The sequence below is a fragment of the Fukomys damarensis genome, unplaced genomic scaffold (assembly GCF_012274545.1).
Source record: "Fukomys damarensis isolate Sample0158 unplaced genomic scaffold, DMR_v1.0_HiC HiC_scaffold_18, whole genome shotgun sequence".
NCBI lineage: Eukaryota > Metazoa > Chordata > Mammalia > Rodentia > Bathyergidae > Fukomys > Fukomys damarensis.
The window spans coordinates 9,634,009-9,634,517 of record NW_022900930.1 but is presented as its reverse complement, the minus strand read 5'-3'; the positions used below and the strand labels follow the sequence as shown (position 1 = coordinate 9,634,517).

The following is a 509-nucleotide window of genomic DNA, read 5'->3' as shown; positions in this document are numbered from 1 at the left end:
TATATAAATGACAGTGAGTAGGTAGCAAGGCACAGTGTTTCTGATAGAAATGCAAAATCTCAATTATTCTCAGCACCATGTCTGTGAAACAAAAATAAAGGCAAATTAAACAATAAATTATCAGGTCATTGGGGAGCTCTGACTTTATTCTTTTTCTCTATTAATCCAATAGGAGGACAGTAGTATTGATATTTCTAAATTAACACCTTTTCGCCCGCCAGCCCGCGGAGGAGGCGCCCTATCTGGTGAAGGTGCACCAGGTGTGGGCAGGGAAAGCCGGAGGACTGAGGAAGGACTCGCTGCTCGCCGTGCACCTGGGCGCCTGGGGCCCCCCGGCGCGCCCCTCCTGTGGGAGGCTCAAGGAGGACAGCAGGTACATCTTCTTCATGGAGCCCGATGCCAACGGCAGCAGCCGCGCGCCGGCAGCCTTCCGAGCGTCCTTCCCTCCCCTGGAGACGGGTCGGAACCTCAAGAAGGAGGTCAGCCGGGTGTTGTGCAAGCGGTGCGGT

General features: G+C 53.8%; 1 protein-coding gene across 7 annotated transcripts in view; it reads left to right on the top strand.

Annotated features, from left to right (window-relative positions):
* Positions 1-311: 311 nt before the first annotated feature.
* Positions 312-509, top strand: part of Nrg1 (neuregulin 1) — a 1,021,078-nt gene continuing 1,020,880 nt past the window's right edge. For all 7 annotated transcript variants that reach the window (XM_010604268.2, XM_010604259.2, XM_010604251.2 and 4 more), the window contains exon 1: positions 312-507. In XM_010604268.2, coding sequence (XP_010602570.1) covers positions 387-507 — 121 coding nt within the window. In that variant the 5' untranslated portion in view covers positions 312-386. The remainder of the gene's footprint in view (positions 508-509) is intronic.